Source organism: Malaclemys terrapin, chromosome 8, assembly GCF_027887155.1.
Source record: "Malaclemys terrapin pileata isolate rMalTer1 chromosome 8, rMalTer1.hap1, whole genome shotgun sequence".
NCBI classification, from domain to species: Eukaryota; Metazoa; Chordata; order Testudines; family Emydidae; genus Malaclemys; species Malaclemys terrapin.
Window position 1 is genome coordinate 96650043 of NC_071512.1, and position 21016 is coordinate 96671058.

The 21016-nt window shown below is 40.2% G+C and overlaps 1 protein-coding gene across 3 annotated transcripts in view; it reads left to right on the top strand.

Moving 5' to 3' along the window:
• FYB2 (FYN binding protein 2) overlaps positions 1–17409 on the top strand; it is a 70698-nt gene extending 53289 nt beyond the window's left edge. For 2 of the 3 annotated variants that reach the window (XM_054038044.1, XM_054038045.1), the window contains exons 10-20: positions 3191–3317; positions 3414–3457; positions 4951–5020; positions 6505–6597; positions 9275–9303; positions 10286–10346; positions 10963–11052; positions 13677–13770; positions 15917–16073; positions 16243–16276; positions 16735–17409. In XM_054038044.1, coding sequence (XP_053894019.1) covers positions 3191–3317; positions 3414–3457; positions 4951–5020; positions 6505–6597; positions 9275–9303; positions 10286–10346; positions 10963–11052; positions 13677–13770; positions 15917–16073; positions 16243–16276; positions 16735–16741 — 806 coding nt within the window. In that variant the 3' untranslated portion in view covers positions 16742–17409. Of the gene's footprint in view, positions 1–3190; positions 3318–3413; positions 3458–4950; positions 5021–6504; positions 6598–9274; positions 9304–10285; positions 10347–10962; positions 11053–13676; positions 13771–15916; positions 16074–16242; positions 16281–16734 lie in introns of those variants that run through there. The other variant, XM_054038046.1, reaches the window with a different exon arrangement.
• The last annotated feature ends 3607 nt before the right edge of the window (positions 17410–21016 follow it).

Consider the following 21016-nt stretch of genomic DNA (forward strand, 5'->3'; position numbering starts at 1 on the left):
TTCAAATTAGATTGTCCTGACTTGGCAGTGTTGAACAGAGTTGTGAAAATAACTGATTTTTCAGCTCTCTGGAAGTTTTTGGTTTGAGTTGAACGAAAACCAAAAATTTTCAGTGAATTAAAAGTAAGCTGAAAAAAATTTCATATCCAACAAAATGCATTTTTATGTTGGGCATTAACTTAAAAGCAAAGGAAATGAAGGGCTAGATTCACACAACTGGAGTGGGTGGTGTCTCCTTTCTATGGAGTAACCATGGCACTTACCTGGGATATGGAAGACTCTGGAGCTGGCACTTGAACTCAGGTCTGCAACATACCAGGTAAGTGGCTTAAGCATCAGGCTATTGGATGTTCCGAAGTGGGACTCTGTCTCTCATGTTGAAGCCATTCTACTTTGTATAGAGTCCTTGAATAGTCATTGGGGAAGAGAGTCAGAATGATGCTATAGGCTGTTGGTTAGGGCACTCAGCTGGAAGGGAGGAGAGCTGAGTTCAAGATCTTACTCCAGAGCATGGATTCAAATGTGGGTCTCCCACATCCCAGGTGAGTGTCCAAACCACAAGGTTATTGGGTATAAGGAGGACGGCATCATTACCACCACCTCCTCCTCTGGCTTTTGTGAATGGCACCAAAGTCCCCTTGTGAATCTAGGCTTATGCTTTTTGGTTGAAACTATTTGGCAAATTCATCACAAACTTAGGCCAAATAGTTTCAATTGACCATATATCTTTTTTTTTCCCGTTTGCCAACTTCCCTTCCCCCCAAAAAACAAACGAGTCTGAAAAACTGCTCCCAGATCTAGTGTGGAAATCCATCTTCTCCTATGGGAAACAAGCTGTCACCTCCCCACTATTGTCTGTGACTGAAGTCAGGGAAAAAAAAAAAAAATCATGGGAAGATGGAAACTATTTGGGCCTGATTTTTTTTCAAACTGTTTTTATTCCTCTGACTAGTGCTTGCTGGCATGATTTGTTCTAATGACTCTCAAAAATAAGGAATAAGCCCTTATTTTCTTCATTATGGTGCAGACCTGGAGCGCTAGTACATTATTTGGGCTTCAGTTATCTTCTTAAGATATGTAGTTGCCAGACACTGTCAACTTACTTTAGTTTGTAGTGAATGGGGAGCATATTTCTTCTTTTTAAACTTATTCGGTAGCTTCCGAGTCCAAATTTGTTTTACCTGTAAGTAATTATTTCAATTCATTCCTGACAGCGATAATATGTTTAAACCACTCTGCTTAACTTTGCTGCTACTGACAGCATTCAGGATTGAGCTGTAGATTATGATTGATCTCTTGAATGGCTTGAGGTAATTTTGGGTGGAATTTTCAGTATTGTTCGAGGCTGGCCTATCTCTGCTCCCATTGATGTAAATGGGAGCGGAGTAAGGCTAACGCTAGGTGCTTTTAAAAAATCAGAGAGACCAAAAGTGAGAACTTAGTTCTGCTCCGAAGCATTATGATGAAATTCATAATATAGATGTGTCAGTGTTGCATATTTCTGGTGTCGCAGCTGAGCATGGATGCATCCATTTAAAAATACTAGTTGCTTTTGGCTCTGTCTCTGATGTTTCTTTGTTAATCCAACCCTTTTCCCCCTTCAAACTCACTAAAGACCTAACTAGGCTTGGCAAGGTGGTCAATTGACCACTTAGTTGATCACTGTCAAATATTGTCATATATTCCAGCAAGGATGTCCTGACGGCAGTGGCAGCCTACCTTTTTGATTTGCATCATGGTGCCCGTCTTCTTACGACAAAACCAAAAAACCCCACAGCTCCATTTCATTGTTTCATATTTTTCTGAGTTACTGAACTGGAATTGTATTAACTTGTCTTTTGAAATTGGGCATAAGTATCTCTCTAAGGCTAAGCCTACTGGAGACCATAAAGTCTTACTCTTTTTTGTTCTAATAAATTAGTGCTTTAAAATGTTTGACCATTCTGACAATATTTAACCAATATTTAAGGCTGTAAGAAAATCATGGGCCATAACTCTGAACAGACACCACAGGTTTTTGGTTTTTTTTAATAGTTGCCACAAATTTGAGTGGTGTTGGCACTGCAAGCTTGTGTGCCAGGTTGTAAAACCATTCCCTCAAATTTGGCCTAGCTTCTCTCCATCATGACAGAGGCAGCTGAGCCAAATTTGGGTGATTGGGCTGGGGGGTTACAAATTGGTGAATGAGGTAGCAACAGCACTCAAATGTGGGTGATCAGGGTGGGGAGTTATTCACCTATTTGTGAGGTAACAACAGCACTCAACTTTGGATGGCTGCCTCTCAGTCACACTTGCCTTCAAGAGCCATTGGGACCTATCTGTGCTGCTGTCCTGCTTAGAAGGCAGGCTGCATGCCTGGGAAGAAGGTGCTGAAGCTTATGGGTGGGTGAGCACCCAGGGGTGGTGAATCCATTTTAAAAGCAAGTATATGAAGGCAACCTGTTTGTTTGTTTTAAATGGAATTTGCACTGAGCACACCAAAACTTCAGCTTCAACGAACTGTGGCTGCAACTTTTGAACCAAAAAAAATCCATACTTTTGTACAGCCTTACATATACTTGACTAGTAAATTTACCAATAATTTTTGGACTAGTCAAATGCCCAACCTCAGACCTAACATTGTTGGAGGGGTGTCTATTGCGCTGGTGATTATTACTTTTTAACGTAATTGAAACAGTTCACACACTTAATTGTCCTAGTTCAAAGTATAATAGACATCCGCGAAAATCACAAATGAGACTTTTATTTTTCTCCTCTACTGTGATTTGCAGGTATATTCCCCAGGCTTAAGTAATCTATCAAGCCTTACTCCCTAAACCATATCGACCCCACCAAAGATACTACTAATTCAATCCCTTCATTTATTTCAGTAAATGCTCAATTTAAAAAAAAAAAAAAAAATTTAATCCTATTTTGGTTCTTGCAGTTGAAAAATTTCACAGTTGAGGGCTTCAGATACTGAGCAAACTGGTAAATCTCTAAAATAAGTCTTTAAGACTCTTTGCTTTCTTTCAAAGCAGCTTAGAGCAATCAAAGACCTTTCTTAACTGCTAGATCTAAGGAAGTTTGGCTTCCTCTGCAGCTGATTTATTTATTGTGACACTAACATGAATTATCAAAGATGATCATCCTTGACCTGATAGTAGGTGATCAGAAGAGCTTCTAAGGCAAGATGCTGTTTCATTTTCAGCTCGCTATGTGTGTGTGAGTGCCTTGAAAGCGGATGAAGACATGGTGGCTTTGAGCCAAAGGAGTCTGAAGCCAATGCAGACATCAGAGGATGTGTATGATGATGTAGAAGATATAGAGTGTGCCGTGTGAGTATGTGCTAACGACTGGGTTTTGAAATGTCTTCTAAAATCTTCAATATAGTAAACTGATATATCAAACTGTCTTGACACTTCATTTTCCAGGAATCAAGCCTCTGATGACTTTAGCTCGTTCACTTCAGATAGCTGTAAGTATGGCAGAGTTGGGAAGTTTGAACTCGGGGATCGTTCATTACGTTGAGACATACCTCCATTTAAAAAGGTGCATCTTGTGCCTGGAGTGGAGCTCACCCTTGCAAAAAGGAGTTGCACATGGCCCTATGCTACACTTGAACCCCACACTATGGTGCAGTCCTCTGCCAAGTTCCCAGTCAGCCCAGGAAAGTGGGCAGGGCACTGGGATCTCTGCCAAGACAATGAGGAAAGAATTCTTCCTTTACCCCTAAGCTGTGCATTGCAGCTGCTACTGCAGGAGTGGACTCTGACTTCAGCGTTCTATAGCAGTGGTGATCCTGGCTTTAACCCTTAAACAGTTCTGCTGTGCTTTGAGAGTGGCTTGGTTTACACCGTCTGCGTGGCCTCTCCAAAACCTGCCCGTATTCCTTTCTTTTCTTCCTCCTCCCCCACCCCCATGTGGAAACCTCCATGCCCATGGATAGGATTTTCCACCAATATATTGTTGAAGCTTCACTCACGTTCACTAGGCCGTATGGATCTGCTGTAGTGAACTTCACCCGTAAGTGCCTGTCTGTACCCATTTTAAGCAATTGTAGTGAAAGTTGCCACATCCATATTAACAGGAGACAAAATCACAAGTGCCATCGTTAAACCTACCACTTTTCTGGTGGCGTGATAGATCTTTCTTAGTGGGATTCATAGTGTGATGTGACAGCAATCTCATGTTAGTCAAATATGATCCTAATAATGTCATTCATTGGATGAATTTTGATAGCTTAATAAATCTACCCCTGCAGCTCATATGCAAGATTTGTTTTTGTCTACAGTTTTAGCTACCTGATTTTAATAGATTTTCTAACCACTAGAGCACTAGCAATTTTAAAAAGAAAACACGTTTACAAAGAATAGCCTGTGCATTGTGTTGAATATTCCACTGTTAGCTAAGTACAATGAGTGTTAGATTCCTTTATTGATCAGTGCCACTCCAGTGTTGAACATTCAGCATTATGGCAAGCTTACATCTGGGAATAAATGGTCTCTTGTAAATTTCGGTTGCACTTTATGCTACGTGCTAAGGGGTCTGACTCCCAGCTTGCATAGACAGACTACAAACCCACCAGAACTCTGCTAAGGTTACCAGATAGCAAGTGTGAAAAATCGGGACGGGGGGTAGGGGGGTAATAGGCACCTGTGTAAGAAAAAGCCCCAAATATTGGGACTGTCCCTATAAAATCGGGACATCTGGTCACCCTATTGTAGACTGGCAGCTAGCTGGTGCTGCAGCAGCTACACGTCTGTGTTTCGTGTGCTACCTCAGATGAGCGCTAGAGTGAATGTGTCCACTTGAGCTGGGCATCCCACCGCCATAGCCATATCTCATAGTCCTAGCCTATCTAGTGCTAAGTGGTTCTCCTGTTCTGGAGCTCCGTTTGTTCTGTTTAGCAGATCTTGAAGATTGTTGCCATTGAATGTGATTTGTGACTACATCTGTCTTGTTTTTAAGTTTCAGAAAACAAGTGTGACGAAATATATGAGGATATTCATAACGGGGATTATAATCCAGTCAAACTGGAGTGAGTTGCCGTTTATATGCCTTCCAGCAGCTGAATGTACTTCTATGTCATGTTCCGGTTGACTATTGGATACAAGTACATGTTTTACAGCTGTAGAAGAGATATTGGATTTTTGTTATTTATTGACATTAGCTGACATTTACTAACTGCATTTCCAATGATTAGCTCTGTCAGATCACTCTGTGTGGGGAATGAGGCTTCATACACCCTTCCACGGTGTATCTGACTCAGCCCTTGACCATAGCAAATGGTGAGGCATTGCTCCACAAAACGTCTTAAAAGGTGCACATGATGCCTGGTTTTTATACAGCAGAATGTGGAGTTATTTATCTTGTGCATATGTATCTGCTCCTTTCCCTTATGGACGTGTAGAGTAATCGCATCTGGGTTTAAACCTAACTTGCATCTTGTGTGTGGAGAAAATATGGGAAGTTTGAAGCCTAGGGGATGAGGGAAAAAACAGCAACGCTATTTGAATTAAAGGTGTACCTAGAGGCACCAAACAAGACCGTGGTCGATTGTGCTAAATGCCATACATACACACCCAGTCCCTCCTCCAAAGAACTGTTGTCTAAATAGACACTACATAGTAGGAGAAATGAAGCTTTCGTATCCTCCCGTTACAGATGGGGAAATGGAGAAATAGATTGTGACTTGCACAAAGAAGTTTATAGCAGAGCTGGGCATTGAAACTCAACATCCTGAGTCTTAGTTCAGTGCCGTAACCACAAGGCCATCCTTAACATAGTCTTCCTGCCAGTACAACGTGCAGCCAGTGCTCAAGGGGTTGTGCTCACTGTCTTTAGTACTTACTGTTCTAGTACCTTCTATCTTGGCTCTTTTTAAACACTTCAGTATAAGTCCACTATGGGAAATAAGCTTTGCAACACCCCTGTGACACTGGCAAGTACAATTCCCCCTGTCATAGACATAAAGAGAATTTGTCTTGCCCGAGGCCATGCAAGACAGATCTGTGGTGGAGCCTGGAACAGAAAGAGGTGGTCTGACTCCCAGGCTTGGGCCTTAACCACAAGGCTGTCCTTCCATCTGTACTGTCTACCAGGAACGGTACCAAGGGAAGCACTGTTCCTTTTATCAGAGATTTGCAGTACCACGAAAACACTCAATTTCTGAACATGGTAGGGGAGGAAACTGACACTTTTTTTTTCTTTCATTAGTGATTCACTGGCTTTGAAAAATCCCATGTGTAAACTAAAACCAATGCAAGAGGGAATTTAGAATCAAGGCCCCTGTCCAGCAAAGCACTTAAGCTTAATTCTAAGCATGTGAGTAGTCCCCAGTGAGTTAAGCATGGGCTTAAGTGCTTTGCTGGACTGGAGTCTAAATGCTTCTTAAAGTGCAATCCCTGATTTCTGAATAAAGGATAATCTCTAGCACTGCCAATATAGCAATTTTCGTGGGCATTCAACATTCTTAAGTCTAACACTTTTTTTCTCCCCCCAATGTATTTTCTTTGTACCTAGTTTGGATAGAATAGAAAAACTAAAGCAATTTGGAAAGTTTTTCAAGAAAGACATCGTTAAACTGAAGAATGCCAAGATGAAGGAAAACCGCCGGTAAGAAATGTTGTCCAAACAGCTCCTGCTCGGTTCATGTTTGGAAACTATGCGCTTTTCCTTTTGATAGTTCTGGACACAACTTGTTTTGGAAAATCTGCCTAAAAAGTCATTTATGATGCCCAGCTGTTCCCTAGGAATTTCCATAATGGATTAAGCCTAGGGTGCATCTGGTCCAGTATCTTGTTTCTCACAATGGACAGCACCAAACACTTCAGAAAAAGGTGCAAGAAACCCTGACTATGTCAATTATGGAATAATCTGCAAGTTTCTTCCTATATCCTAAATCATAGATTGGATAATGTCTTGAAGCATGAGGATGCACATGTCCTTCCAAACTGCTGATTGGCTTGGGATGGTGGTCCAGTAACCAAAGCAAGATGAACGGATGTAGATCCGTGAAGAGGAAAAATTAATTGATTTAATATTTTCCTTTTCCAATTGGTAGGCAAAGACCTTCTTAAATTCAAGTTTATAAAGAGGGAAAAAAATCTTTGTTGCAACTGTATTATTTAGCACCCTTAAAGAATCCAAAGACGATGCTTTCCATTAGGAGTATGTGACCAGTACATCCATTCTGGTAATCTACGACTTTTACATTTGTTCTTGAGGCAGTTGTTTTACTCATGAAATATTTGGTTCCTTTTTTTGGAGTAATGAAAGTAGGAATCTGACTTCTTCCCCTTGCACTCCCCCCCCCCCCCCCCCAATCATTGGTCCTGATTCTGATCCAAATTTACAATGGTATAACAGAAGGGAAGTTACTCTGGATTTATATCAGTGGGAGGTCAGAACAAGGTTCTGTTAGTCTGATCCATCACTCTTAGGAGCATCAATATCAATGGCCTTTTTTCTCACTTTTTGCCTTTATAGGAGGAATTAAACCCTAATCATGGGGGCGGAGGTGGAGGGCGGCAAAGTAGTGATTTTGAAGTCAGTGGAAAGCCTCCTATATTCTTCAGTGGATTTTTATGCCAGACTAATCCATGACCTTAGCCAACGCCTTTATTTTTAAAATGACTTAACTGAATCAAATAAAATTTTTAATGGAAAAAACAAGGGGGGGATGTTAACTTTGTCAATGCAGAGTAGATGTTACATAGTTATTTTTTCCCATTGTGTGGAGAGCTAAATAAAGCTCCAACTTCCTCTCTCTGCACCGCTGATGAAACCTTGAAAAATGTTGCATGTCTACAGCAATATGGTATTAGCAACACAGAAACCTGTATGTGCTTATGTCACCTGTAGGCTGGGAAAGGTGGTTCCTTAGAGAAGAAGACTTGCTTTTCACATTCAAGCTGGCAATAGTATCTGATAAGAAAGAGGAGACCGTTCAGTCTCTGTTATAACAAGTTAATGACACATGAAGGAATGTGGTGTACCTTTTTATAGTGCTCTTTTGAGTCCTGTTGGCTTGATATTCAAGATGCTGGCTTATTGGAGAGGCTCTTGAACAGAATTCCCCTGTGCCAGTTTCTCGCTTCATGAATGCATGATGGTTGGCTGCAGAACATAAGGCCTCTTGACCCCTCTCTGCAAAACGCCTACCATCAGATGAAGCAGGTGCACTATGATGCCATACTCTTTTGGTTCTGAGAATGTCTGTAGTGGGATTTATTTTTCTGGCTTTAAAAGAATATAGCTGTGTTTGGGAATGTGTAGTGGGAACTACAGTCTGACAGCTGTCTGTCATCTGACAACTCTTTCTAAAAGCTGTCTGCTTTCCCTAAATTCAAGTGCTGGATATTAAGAGTACTTGTGTACATAAGTGGCTGCATGTTGATTAAACAACTGGCACTTTTGTGTGTTGATAATATTTTGCACATGGAGGTGAACTGATTTGTGTGCTTTCATTTTCCAAAAAGGAAAGGTGTGGGTATTTAGTGGGTCTTTACACTAACTACAGGTACAGTATGTGTACTCATGCACCATTTTAGGCTGTCTTGGGTATTTTATTTCTGTAAAAAGCCCTGATGTAAACATGCTTGCCTCATTTCTTTAAGTCCGTTCTCACACTATTTCCTCTGTTGTTCTCTCACTCTTTAGCATCTCCTTGCTCCATAACTGCTAAATTATGATCATAATAATGAACTACCATATGCTGCTTAAGCGTTCACACTATACCTTCTTGTATCACAGAAAAGAGTTCTGAACACTGCTGTGGACTTTTATGATGACCACCTTATTAGGCCTTAATTACGACTGCGTGTTCGCTTACGGACAGGTGCATGGCATGCTGCCTTCATTGGCCAGCATGGGAGAAGTATTCGGCCAGTGTCAGCTCTTTCCTTTCTTCTATGTTCTGGTCTTTGAATAGGCACTTTCAATTGCGGCATCACCATAATAACCATTTTAAACGGTGTGCCTGCCTCTGTAGCTTTAGAGGTCTGAAAAGTGTTCAAGGGTATGTTAGAAAGACACAGAATGTGAAAGGACAGACTGACTCTTCAAGGATTTAATGGCTCATTGGGGCGAGGGGGAATGAGAACATAATTTCTTCTAAGACCTGTAGCATTCCAGAGCCTGAATGTAGCATCTCCCCTTGAGCCATCAGTACAGTTGCCATGCTGTTAAGATGGCTGTTTTAACATGTTTGTACGTAATTAATTTTTTCTCATGTGTTTTTTCTCTCTCTCCCTCCCTCTCCCTCTTCTTTCTCTCCCCTCCACCCCCGCAGCATATTGTCCAGTTCAGTACCAAACTTAGGTAAGCCATGTATGTGTATCTGTGTGATTACATTAGAATGTGACTGGAAAGAGGTGGCATGGGTATCTTGCCTTTTTAAAAATAGACTATGTACTATAACACTCTAAAATTTGGTATGTGGCAGTGTTAATTTTAAAGACTTAACATGGGCGTGCACTTTACTTGTGGTTTTGAGGTGGAGTATGGAGGCGAGATTATTCTCATGCAGATGTAAACTGTTTCAGTAGCCGTCTTGCTCAATAAAGCACTACAGGAGTTCTCTGACCACTCTCGGAAATCTTTTGTGAAAGTCATTTCAGGTCTTGAAGGGGAAAGGGCCAGATTTGGATCTGGTACAAGTGGGAATGATTCCAGTGGACTCAACTGGATTGCCTCCACTTCAACCAGGTCTGAGCTGAGCCCTAGAATTTCATCCTCCTATCAGAACTAATGTACCATATTCCTCGGAATAATTTATAGGGCTTGGCTGTGTCCCATCCATACATTGGGGCTTAATTCCTTAGAAAGGTTGGTCCAATGTTTAGGGCACAAACCTGGGACTTGAGACCTGGGTTCAAACCCCAGGCCTGTGTTATGCAGGAAGTTGGGGTAGGTGATCATAATGGTCCTTTCTAGCATTAAAAATATATAGATTTTTTTTTTAAATGGAATTAAACTAGTTGAGAGCAGAATGGATCTCCAACCTGTTACATCCCAAGAACTGTAAGTTTCCAACCAGAGCAGTGCACTCAGGCACAATGACACTCTCTCAGAGATGCCTGTGAGTGTTTTTCTCCCTAGCCACCGGTGCCCGCTCATGGGGAAGTCTCCTTCCTTGTTGGTGCCTTGAGAATTCTTCATTGCTACAACATTTAGTTTCTTTGAATTGATAGTGTTTCAGACAGGCGAGGTGCAGTCCCAGTTTTATTAGTCAGTGGTTTCAAATACTGTACTCAGATGAATGTTTTCTGACTCACCGTTATGCTGAATGTTTTGATAACAGACGTCGTGTCCCAGGGAAATGTGGCATACAATGACATTGATGTGGATCAAAAAGATGCAAAGTAAGTAACCCACTTTTACAAAGGAGGACTACTTCTGTAATGTTTCTCCAAAGCAGGTTCTTATGCTGCAAGCAACATTCCTTCACAAATCTGTGGCATACTATATTGGCCTTCAGACACACACTTTCACTGTACCTTTTATTAGCTAAGTAAGGTAGGGTCGATATTTATAGGCGTTCGCTAGGAAAAGCTCAGGCGCTCTAGGAAAGGATGTTTCTGAATTGACAGGTGGTATCCTAAAAGTGTTGTAAGAGAACCCTAGCATAGTGCTGTAAAAGTGAAGCCTTGTCTCCTTGTGGCTCATGAAACTATCCATAAGAGTAGGGGATTTAATCCCCAATGTCCCCAGTCCAACTCTTACTTGTCTAGCTGCATTTTGCCTTCTACAAAAATATCTACCTGTAATCTTAACTAGATAGCACATACTTCATTTCTTGCTCTTCAACTATTGAGTAGTATTGATGTAAACTGGTATAAGCTGCAAGGTTCCTGCATTAAGTGTTTGCGTTTCAGTGGTGTGTGAAATTAGATATTTTTTAAAATAAAAAACGTTGTGCCACCCTTCTGTTTGAAAAGGATTGTTATAAATATCCTCAATTGTTCCTTTTTTCCCCAGAGAGAAGGATGACAAACACAAAAATTGGAAGCTAAAATTTCTGATGCCAAAAGATAAAGATCAAACAAGAAGCAGTGAAGATATAGAAAGGTAACGAAAGATCTTTATTTCTATAATTTTATGTATTCTTCACAATTAAGTACAAGGTGTCAGTCTTCCCAGTCCAACGTTATTTAAAATTTAGACTTTGAGAGCATTTTATTAGACTATGGTAACACTGAGATAATATCCTTTCACTTTGCAAAATTTCGTTAGAACTGTCTACCAAAGTTTGCAGAAACTAGACTTGGAGGAAACTTATGACCTTGGTGTGTATGTGTGAGTAGGGAATTCTTCAGGGGCCTTCTTTCCCCAAGGTTTTATCCTGAAGTTTTGTAGCCTCTCTTCTCTCTAGTTGAGGTAGGACTATCTGTGCAGTGTAGTGGTACAGCTCCTCAGCCTAAATACAACTTCTTTAAACAAGCATTTCAGACCAAAGTAATAGTGGTTGGTCTGTGCTGGGAGAAAACGCTGGCCAGAAGAACTACCTCTTTTTAGATGTCTCTAGGACAAGGGTAGGCAACCTCTGGCACACGTGCCGAAGGCGGCACACGAGCTGATTTTCAGTGGCACTCACACTGCCCGGGTCCTGGCCACCGGTCCGGGGGGCTCTTCATTTTAATCTATTTTTAAATGACGCTTCTTAAGTATTTTAAAAACCTTATTTACTTGACGTACAACAACAGTTTAGTTATATATTATAGACTTATAGATAGAGACCTTCTAAAAACATTAAAATGTATTACTGGCACGCAAAACCTTAAATTAGAGTGAATAAATGAAGACTCGGCACACCACTTCTGAAAGGTTGCTGACCCTTGCTCTAGGATGTGCATACAACGTAGGCAGTGTCCAAACAAGCACGTACCATGTGGCATGTACCATGTGGCAAACTGGGATTACAGTCCTCCAGTGTGTTGCATGGTAACTGTCTGTGTAGATCCTGCTGAAACACATTAAAAGTTCTGTATTGCTCACTGATGTACTGATGCTTTAACCCACCATGTAAGATCAGGTGAGAGCTTTGGGTAAGCTTGAAAGCTTCTCTCTCTACCCAACAGAAATTGATCAATAAAAGAAATTACCTCATGCACTTCGTCTCTCTAATATCCTGGGACCAACATGGCCACAGTAACACTGCATTCAGTAATGTTGGCTTTTCCTACTGTGAAAACTGAAGTGAAATGCCCCAAACTTTCCAGTTTCACTTCAAATACAAACATGTGTGCGCAGCTATAGATAACAACTAATATTCTGGGACTTTTAAACATGCATTGCGGACCCTTCACAGGTATCACCTAGCATCTTGATTAGCCGTCACTCTTATTCCATGCCCACTGAGACATGTGTAATGGTTAGAGGAAGAAATGCAATGTAACTAACTTGATGAGATTTCCTCTGTTACATGGACATAGAGATTTTAGGGGCTGAAAGTAGCAATGAAGAATCTTGTTAATATGATTTTAAAATGCTTAGTCTTTAAGAACTACCTAACATTGGCTCTTATTTCCTATTTTTTTAACTGAATGATGGAAAGTAGTTGAAGGTAAGTAACTTACAAGTGTGTCTTATTTTAGTTTTAGAATATTCTGATGATGTCATCCCACTGTATGTCCCTCCTTTCCAAATAATGGGGATCAACACTTCTTGTAACTAGAGAATAATCTCAAACAAGACAGACTTCAGTGGTACAAGATTTCACCCACAATTGGAGTTTTGCCAGTAGTTGCAGTGGGGCTGGGATTTCACCTTGTGTTTAAAAGCTCAAAGGACATTTAACCCTATGCCACTGAAGGATATAAAGAGAGCACTTGCAAAAAACTGAGCCAAAAATTCACTCGTCTGCGTTACTAGAAGTATATAATATTAACTGGAGACTTAACGCTGAATTTCAAAGGTAAACTTCATTGACTAAAATGTAATAATAAATGTGTTCTAGAATGGCTATTGAGGTGGAAAGAGCATACTCCTTTTTCCATAGTTTACTATTTATTAATGATCCAGAATTGATCACTGTTCTGGATCTCAGTTTCAAACCATCTTTAACATCTCTCAAATGCGTGTGGAGGGGATGATCCTGAGCTGGTGTAAACTGTCAGAGCTCCACTTAAGTCTCAGATTGGAAAGGCTTATTAATTTTGTAGCCTTTCTGATTTCTAATTGTGCATCATTTGATAGTGTGCTAGAAAAGTGGGGCTTTCAGAGCACTATGCTTCTCCATTGATTAAAAAAGGGGTAATGACGTAGACTCCCATTCCTGCATTATGCCCTATTGACTTCATTTGGACTCTACCCAGATCTGGGCCTTAAGTGTCCAATAAAATCTTAAATAGGGGAGTGGGGATAGGGAATGGAAATTGCTGAAGGGAGAAAGCTGCCCCACCTCCATAAAATTACTAAGTTAAACTATTTAAAATACTCTCTAGTGACTGTATCCCTAAAAAAGCATAGCGTTATGCAAAACACAGGTGAAGTGAATCCGTACTTTTTGCGTTTTTAATACACACTACGAGAAGACACTGACACAATCCGCTTGCTTTGTTCTTGCAAGGATTCATTCCGGACTAAATTAGAATTATTCAGTGCTGCGGTATGCATTGTGCCGTGTTTCATGCTGCTTCATGCACTGAAGGATTAAAAAGGAGCTGCTAAGAATGTCTCCTTTCTTGACGCAGTCTTTCCTCTAGAAACTTCTTCAAAGCCAAGAAATATAACATAGACAAGAGAAAGAAGGCGAAAGAAGAGAAGTTATTCAGAGAGAAATTTATGGTATGTGTTCTTTTCCCCTCTTCTTTAACGAAAACCATCAGCAGTGTGAGAGGACAAATGTGGTTATGTGTGATACCTAACAGATGAGCTACAGAAAGGGATCAGTCTTTATCCATGGTACACTAGGATGTAGCAGCATCCTATATTCCAGATCTGTGGTTCAGTCTCTTTAAAAGGCCATACAAATCCCCTTGTAACCTAGTATATCCCACAGTCTTTTCCAGCTGGGGCTGGTGGGAAAAGAGCTGCCTCAGAACTGGCTGGGGGCAAGAATAGGGGTGACGCATTGGCCTGCTAAACCCAGGGTTGTGAGTTCAATCCTTGAGGGGGCCACTTAGGAATCTGGGACAAAAACAGTACTTGGTCCTGCTAGTGAAGGCAGGGGGCTGGACTAGATGACCTTTCAAGGTCCCTTCCAGTTCTAGGAGATAGGATATCTCCATAAAAATTTAAGAATCATCAGCTCCTCTTTCCTTCCCCTAAGCCAACTTTTTGGTTCTAGTGACTCAGCAGGTGCAGTCTAACCCAGTTGGTACCCTTTCCTGAGCCACCTCTAGACTGCACCCCCCAGACTGAGAGATACTGATCAAAAGGACCTTACGTTAATGGTTTTTCATAATGCTGTATAGGCTCGGTAGGCTATAAGCAGCACTGCCGAGTTCATGCTATGGTTTATAACAGTAGCATTGCCTGTTCTGTTCTAGCAGAGTGTTTGGGAATCCAGTCCTCTGTAACAAATGAATTAGCTTTAATTATTAACATCGTTCAAGAACTGCCTGCTTCAACAGGGAACTCAGTCTAGTCTTCTGGATGGTGAAATTAGGTATATTCAAAGCAGAGAGGTCAGTCTGTTTCGGGAGGGAATAGAGAGGCACTCAAGGAGGGGTCCTGCTACTAGAAAGAAAGTGGGAATGGTAAACTAACAGATGCCAGTAGCTTCACAATTAGGAGATCCTGCCCAAAGGACAAAGGGAAGGATCTCTCTCAACCTCTCAGCAATACCTCTGTTCTTAGTATGGAGAGGTAGGAGTTGAGCTGCCATCAGCCATCCCAGGGAGGAGCTGCAATGTGGATTAGAGACTTATCATTGCAAGTGTCATGGCAAGATTATGACTAAGTTTCTTCTGAGAATTCTTGTTCTCTGGCATGTGTGATTGTGAAGTTTTTGTGTGTTTGGTGGTTTTTTTTTTTTTTTTTAATGGGAGAATATTTGGATCAAACCTATGCACACATGTGATTATGGTACCAAGGAATCTGAAGTAAGTCCTGTTAGATCAGGGATCTCAAACTCAAATGACTACTAAGGCTACATGAGGACTAGTACATTGGCCCGAGAGCCGCATCACTGGCCCTGCCCCCACTCCACCCCTTCTATGAGGCCCCGCCCCACCTCTTCCCACCCCTTCCCCACCCCATTCCAACCCCTTCCGCAAAGTCCCTGCCCCTGCCCTGCCTCTTCTCCGCCTCCTCCCCATAGCGTGCGGCTCCCTGCTCCTTCCCCTCCCTCCTGGAAAGCGCTAAGTGCCGCCAAACAGTTGTTTGGCGGTGGGAAGTGCCTGGAGGCAGGCAGAGGAGCAGGGCCGTGGCGCGCTGGGGGGACAGTGGGGGAGGGAAGCTTGGTGGCTGCAGGAAATATCTTGGGAGGGGGGAAGAGGGGCGCAGGGAGCTTGGTGGGCTGCAGCAAATAACTCCACAGGCTGCATGTTTGAGACCCCTGAGTTAGATCATCTTTTTGCCCATCTCCTAGCCTGTACAGGATTGTTCCTTAAAGCCCATTATTTAGTACTTTGTCCAGTCCATTTTTATATGTCCCATGAGACACTTCAATCACTTCCCCCAGTTGTTTACCATAGTTGTAAATTATCTCACTGTCTTGAACACTTACACGGGCATTAAGGAAACTTTATTTTTTTAAAATGTGGTTTAATTTACTTAAGTTTATCCTCCTTTGTGTACAGTCCTAAAAATTTATCTCCTTCTTTGGGTTTTCACTGTCTTTAAACACTTGTAATAGTTCTCCCCCCGAATCACCTTAATCGTTATTTTACAAAAGTACTTCCATCTTCGATGGTTATATTTCTGAGATCAGAAGATAACTAAAGGGCCTAATATGTAGTGATGTATTTTTATATATATATATTTTTAGTACAATAAGGAAATCACAATCGTCAACACAGCAGTTGCACACTGTTCTGTCGCAAGCAAAAGGAAACTTGATTTACCAATCACCGCCGGAGAACAACTGGATGTTATTGACATCACAGAAGAGAATCAAATAATATGTCGCAATTCTGAGGGCAAATGTAAGTTTGCAAGGCTTGCTTTATGACACAGAGGATCATGTTTTAATCAACTTTTGTGAGATAAAGATATTTAGAAAGCTGCTTCAAGCTGTTTGTGACTAGCACAGCAAGCAAATATACAAAGTTGCAGATTAATAAATGTGTATGTTGATTTTCTTTTTCTCCTTAGATGGCTATGTGCTATTGAAGCATTTGGATTTCAGGTAAATCTGGATTTGTTTTTAGAATTCCTAGGGTCAGAAACTCTTGCTGTATTGAAGTGCATATAAAACGTCTATTGCTGGTGGGAAAGTTTGTGTTTTTAATTTGTTGATATAAAAATAGTGTTTAACTCAAATATTTCCCTATTTTGTAATACTAAGCAGTAGTAACTTTAAGCAGCAACTTAAAGCTGTACTAATGCTAGTCTGACTGCAGCTAAAAATCTACTGTGCCAGCATACTAGACCAACGTAGATTCATGTAGTGCCACTGAAGTCAGGGAAGCTATGCCAATTTATGCCTGCTGACAATGTGGTCGATTTTTATATACGTTCAGCTTAGTATTAATCATTTAAAAGCATCAGATGGAAATAAGTAAACAAATGCAATATTGCAACAGACAATGCATATTTTGGCAAGATGCCTATTACAATAAAACTTTTTTTTCTTTTGTGAGCCAGACATTAATATTGGTCATCTGACAGACAGCCTCTTCCTATGGAATCTTGCGGAGAATCTGCTTTAAGCTTCCCGAACATGGTGCAGATGTGCCTATATGTGCCAACTGTGGAGAGCGGATATGAATGTAAATTAGAAGTATGGGGTTTTTTTCCATTTAAAAGGATCTATATATTTTAAAAAGATGAAACCCCCATTGAGTGTGTAATAGTGTACAACGGGTAACTAGTGCAACCTGTTCAGTGAATTATCCCTCTGTTCACTACTTCTAGTGTTGCTTATTTTGTACAAGGTCTACCTATAGGTAGACATTCAATTACCTTACCTGTGTATTTTTCTACTGTATGTAGCTTGGAATTTGTAGGGTAGGATTCTTAATATTTACTAGGAATTCACTGTGCATTATGATTACATGAAGTTTGTCTTGTTACTGTCACTTTCTCAACAGTGTTGGAAATGTAAACTTCCCGAAGGAACTTTTGATGCACTTGTATGAAAATTATGGATTCTTATGACTAAGCTATGTTTTTGGATTTGAACCAGATATTGAGTTGTGAAATATTTGGTACTGTTGTTGAGGGGTTAAAAGCCATATTAGCGGTAGAGAAGTTACTTGTATCATTCAGTAACATGAATTTTAAAAGTAGTCTGTAAATAAAACACTAATGCAGAATTCACTTTATTATATTGATTCTTGACTTTAGAAAGCTAAATTGCTAAGCCTACTGGGGGCATATTTCAATGGCAGGTACCTAACTCCCATTGACCTTCAATGGGAGGTAGGTGCCTCTGTCACTTGTGTATTTACAATCTGGCCCAACAGTAGGTGGTCATTGTTAACCATTTTTTAAATCTGTGTCTAAAACAAAGAAGGAATGTATGTACTAGTAATGGCTTGCTTTTGGTCTACCATGTAGTTACTGGTCCTAAAAATAATAGGTGTGGAATCTAGGGTGACCAGGTGTCCTGATTTTATAGGGACAGTCCTGACTTTTGGGTCTTTTTCTTATCTAGGCTCCTATTGTCCCCCTCCCCCTGTCCCGATTTTTCACATTTGCTGTCTGGTCACCCTAGTGGAATCTGATACACTTCTGTTCTAAAGGACCACGAGGAAATGCTGCTGAAAAGAATCAGACTACGGCTCTAACTCGGTGTCCTGTATGTATTAAAAGGTTTTTTTTTTCAAGATTCTGTGGCATGAAAAACCTGTTTCTGAGACTGGAATCTGCTCCTTCATACACAGTAAGCTGAGTAGTCCTAAAAATCGTGAGTTGGTGGTTTATTCAGAAATAGTTGTTTTCCATAACTAAGTGAACACGCCACAACAAAAATGCTGTTCACTCCACGGTTATTTCAAGCCTGGCATGGAAAGCTTCAAGAAAACAGAGCAAATATTTAGCATTTACTCAGCAGTAGATATACAGGGATTTTTATTATTCTTATTTTAACATGTGGTTACAATTAAGTGTACTGGCCTGCATCCATACTTGCAAAAAAAGTTAAGCGTGCGCAGCTTTGCAAGGTTGCCAGCACAAATATTTAGACTTCTCAAAATCTAGATGGACTACTTGTGATGCTGAAGTGTTCATCTGGGTTCAGAACAGATTGGAATTTGTATTACCGGTATGTCTTTCATCTACAGCCTTTTCAGCGTAACTATATTTAGCTAAGTTGCTAAAGCAAGTTGCCTATTGCTTTCTAATATAAGAATCTTAAATTTGGGTTTTAGCAATGCAAATGCATCTGAGTCTTCAATAGTTTTAAGGTACACTGTTGGCCTGAAATATTTTTTTTCAGTTGATTGAAATCCGTAAGAAAAAAGAATGACTTGTATTGTTCATTCTATAACACAAATATATCCGTTTTAAAATGAAGTTAACAACAACAAAAACTTCAAAGCATAGTGTGAAGGTGCAGTTGTAAAATACTTACTGGGGCAGATCCTCAACTTGAGCCCAGGGAGACTTGACAATTTACATCAGCTGCGGATCTGGTGCTGTTTCATAACTCTCTGAATCCAATCCTCTTCAACCTGTACTTTAGTGACTTCAATGCATGACACTGAGGATCGCAGGATTGGGCCCTAAATCACTATGAAACTCTAGTGAAACTCTATCCCTTCAAGGCAATTAAAAAGAAAAATAGATTGTGTCCTTTTACAGAACAGCTTCATGTTGGTGTTGGCTGCAATGAACATGTCTATTCATCTTCGTGCAAGAGATTCTGTAACTTGTTAAAACAAAATGGAAACAGTCTCTACAAGGCATCAGTTTGCTGACAGATTCCAATACACTGTTCTGGCAAATATGTGCACTGAACAATAGCATTTGATATGTGAGAGATTGGTTGTGCATGTACTGCATACTGATTTGTACTCCAATGAATTAGGAAAATTTAATACTCATGGTTAGCGGTAATCGCATCAGTGTGTTGCACATAGGAAACTATTTTAGAGATCTCCACTCTCCCCCCCTTTGTAGTTCTGTTTGAAAATTGATGAAGACTTAAAGTAAAATCTGTATAAACTTAAACTATGTACTCCCCACCCATTTTCTTAAAACATAAATACTCTTGGTAATATGCCAACCATCATTTACTGGTGCTGAGAGACAACCCAAGTTTCTTTGGCTTAGTTGTCAGTTCTGTGGCCATGGAAACGCCATGTTAGTGGAGCTGAGGAACTGAGAGGAAATCAAAATGCATGTTGCAAACTATGTAAAACCACTAGATCACCCATTCCATGCGCTGCAACAGAGCCTGCAACCAGATCACAAGCTTTCCAAACCAGCTTTTATACCATTCCTCTGCAATCAAGGGATGTGCCATTGCAAGATCCCCCTCCACCCACCCACCCCGGCCCCTTGCTCCTCCCCAGGTTTTTGCCCAGGGAGCCAAGGTTTGATTCTGTGTGTTTGTATTAGTAACCGCTAGATCACACTGATTTCATTCATCCCATTAAGGTGTTTGGCTATTAATATTATGGAATCCAGTGAAATTTTGAGGTCCAAAATATCCAAACATGAGATAATTCAAGAATACTGGGACAGAAAGTGAGATCCTGGCCCCTTGAAGTCCATGGCAAAACTATCATGAAATCTGATCGGTAAGGGGAAGTTCATTTTCTTTTATGTGGAGTGTGAGCCACCTTAATTTTTCTCGTTGTCTCTTGATATTGGCAACTAGGGGAAAACGGACTACTCAGAAGTCCAACAGTACTGAGGTGGTCTATATTATGTTTAAAAGATTTGTTGCCATCATTTTTTTTTTTCATCTGAGTTTATTAAAGTGCAAATGTCAACCATGGAGACAGCATCACATGCAGTGCAGTACACAAAGAGAGAGTTTCCACACCATCAATGGAAGGTAAAAGGCTTTTTTTGTGATTATCTGAGACATAATTATGTGTACAAAGAACAAAACTGAAACTAGGCTCAGTGCCCTTCCACAATAATTATTATCCCAAATATATTTTAATCATAAGAGTTTAAAAAAAAAAAAAAACACAAAAAACACAAAAAACAAATCCTTTCCTTCCCGGTCCTTCTGTTAGTGAAATGTGAAAAGCCAAGAAAAACTAAACTCTTTAGAGAATTTGTCTTCTGAACCCCATATTTGATTTTTTTTTTAAATCTTTATACTCAGAACTCTTAATATTAGCAGCTAAAATATTGTAATGAGCACATCATAAATATCCATTTTCTTTAAAATAAAATATTAACAGGAAAATGCAAGGTACTGGTCTGAGATAACTTAGGGTATCTGGCTTAATATAATGGGTCAAGGACACTACAGCTGTCATGTAATTTTCAGTTTTGCTTTGTACTCTAAAGAAAAAAAAAAGCTGTAAGATGTACAATTATAACATAAGAAACACACAAACAGGCTTCCAGCAACAAGAATAAATATTACCATTTTTGCAGTATCTACTTCACAGCTTTGTGGAATAACCCCCCACCCCACATTTTAAAAGATCAGAAAAACACACAGATGAGCATGAACAGTCTTAGAAATAAGTTGCAAAGATAAGTTAAGGCAGATTCAGAAGGAGCGTCAAGACTTTTCTTGAGAATGGAGTACTTCTTGGTTTTACAGGAAAAAATAATTCAAGCTTACCATTTGGATCTTTGATATGCTGACCAGTTCTCCTGATTATTAACAATGGCAAAGATGTGTGCTTAGACCATTGCATATAATATCAATATCATAGTTTGTACTGAGTCAGTGTTCAGTCAGTTTTTTTTTTTTTTTTTTTAGTGTCAGTTAAAAATCTGACTGATACCAATA